General features: G+C 47.7%; 1 protein-coding gene across 1 annotated transcript; it reads left to right on the plus strand.

Annotated features, from left to right (window-relative positions):
- Window positions 1-111: 111 nt before the first annotated feature.
- Window positions 112-1,193, plus strand: AURANDRAFT_68068 (hypothetical protein; the record flags this gene model as incomplete). Its single annotated transcript, XM_009043681.1, has 2 exons — window positions 112-226; window positions 445-1,193. 2 exons carry the CDS (start codon window positions 112-114, stop codon window positions 1,191-1,193), a joined length of 864 nt encoding a protein of 287 aa, XP_009041929.1.
- Between the last annotated feature and the right edge of the window lie 884 nt (window positions 1,194-2,077).

Here is a 2,077-nt window from a genome sequence, read left to right on the forward strand (position 1 = left end):
GAAAACCGGCCTACCGGCCGGCTCTGATTGTCTTCACCAATACACATTCATCACACCCACACGGCAAGCAACCAGTGTTGGGGAGCAATCCCCCTCTCCAAAGGGGAACGCATGGCTTTGGATCCTTCGCTGCGCGATCGAGTTGACCCGGAAGCTGACTTATTTGACTGGGAATTCGATACGCACGGGGATCGAGAGTGCCTGGCAGGCAATGGAGGGAAAAGCTGTCTGTTGACGCTGTTGCCTGATGGTTACGGTCAGAACATGCAGTGGCCAGTTTGTTCATTCGGCGATTGGAATGATATGCGCCCAGTGAATAGTCCGAAGCTCGAATTTTGGATTGAGAATGCTTTCCGTTGGACACACGAAAAGCAGAGAGAAATAAGCTTCGCTACCACTACTATTGGATCAAGTTGTTGCCATCTTTTTCTTTATTTGACGCAGGCAGAAAATACTTCGTTCATGGCAAATACAAGGTAGAAGAAGAGGAGAGCTATTATGATGATTATACGATTCCAGTGGAAGAATCCATAATATGGGGTACGATTGTTCCGACACATTCTGGTCGCATCCTTTCTGCTTTTTTTCAAACACACCATCTATGGACCAAGGAAATGCTCCTTTTCAGAGGTAAGCCGGAGTTTCTTGGCCTGAATAAAGCGCCTTTTGTGTTGGAACGCCTTGACAGACCGCTTCAGCTCAGAATTCTTGGCCTATCAATGTTGGAAACCAAGATTTACATCTACAATAACATGCAGAATGCCCAGAAAGATTGTGCTGGGGACACTTGTTCGGAGCTGTTATGTCAGATGAACCAGAACCGCTTTGAAAAGGGCGAGGGTTGGCCCCTTGGTTTAATGGGGGGCGTTTTGGCCAATAAATATGAGCGTCTTGCTATGCCGTTCTGTAGCCTAGAAGAGAACAATGTGATGCACGCTGGTGAAGAGTTTACAATGTTGAGCTTTCATGGTACAGTACCAGGTGCTCCACCGCCGATTCCCGGAAAGTCGAGGATGCACTCTGTGCTTTATACCAAAGTGGGGCCTCTTGATCCCAACGGTCACATAGTGCCATCATTCCACTTCAAACAAAAGGAGCTGACGATCGGCATGTTTCACATTCCAGAATTTGTCAGTGCTGCTGCTGCGAATTGGATTAACGTCGTTCGTACAGGATTTCATTTCATGGTCTGAATTCAAAACTTCGATTGGGGATCACATCGGCCATTTCCTTCTAATTGGCGCTGAGCGCCATCCGGCTCAGTCGCTCCCATCATGGGCATTGGTGTTGTTTACATCATGCCTACCTGCTCAATTGGTTTCATCATGCGCGTTGGTATTGGTTCCATCATATGATTGGTACCTATGTTTCTGTAAAAGAATTATTCCTGTAAGTGTCGCAGCATGGTCGGTAGTATGTCCCCCCTTTCCCAGGCTCAGAAGCCATCAACGATGGCACTGACAAATTCTGGAATGTGAAACATGCCGATCGTCAGCAACAGTTGTTATGAAAAAAAAAGAACACGATTACAAAATATTAGCACGATGTTTTAGTGTCCCATACACAGAACGAACCATGAATTATCCGAGAATCCGACAAAAGATCCCCGCGGCCGTTTATAATTATTTGACAGCTATGTCGGACGCCGAGGCGCCGGATATGGACGGTAAACTACAGGTTTATCGTCTAGAGAAGCGCAAGGGAGAAGTGGATGATGCCAATATCATCGCGGGCAAGCGCGTCCGTCCACAGGGTCCCGCGCCTATCGTATCGGCTGCCCCACGGACAGTTGTGTTCCAATGCCAGTGATGTTACGGCGATGTAGACTCACACGAAATAGCGGTTTGTTTCCGCTTGTACCAAAATGCCGAATAAGCTCCCCACGAGGGGTGTTGAACAAGTCTTCGCGTGATGCAATTTGCACGTGCCGCTGCAACGAAGGGTACCGCACGAGGAGATCGTTGAGAACACGCTGATCGTGCGCGTAATTGCCAAGGTATGGCAAGCGTAGTATAACATAAGTGGTACGAGTCGGTTTGATAAGCATGAACCCAAGATTTATTAGTGTGTTATTAAG

This window comes from Aureococcus anophagefferens, assembly GCF_000186865.1.
Source record: "Aureococcus anophagefferens unplaced genomic scaffold AURANscaffold_62, whole genome shotgun sequence".
Taxonomy (NCBI): Eukaryota; class Pelagophyceae; order Pelagomonadales; family Pelagomonadaceae; genus Aureococcus; species Aureococcus anophagefferens.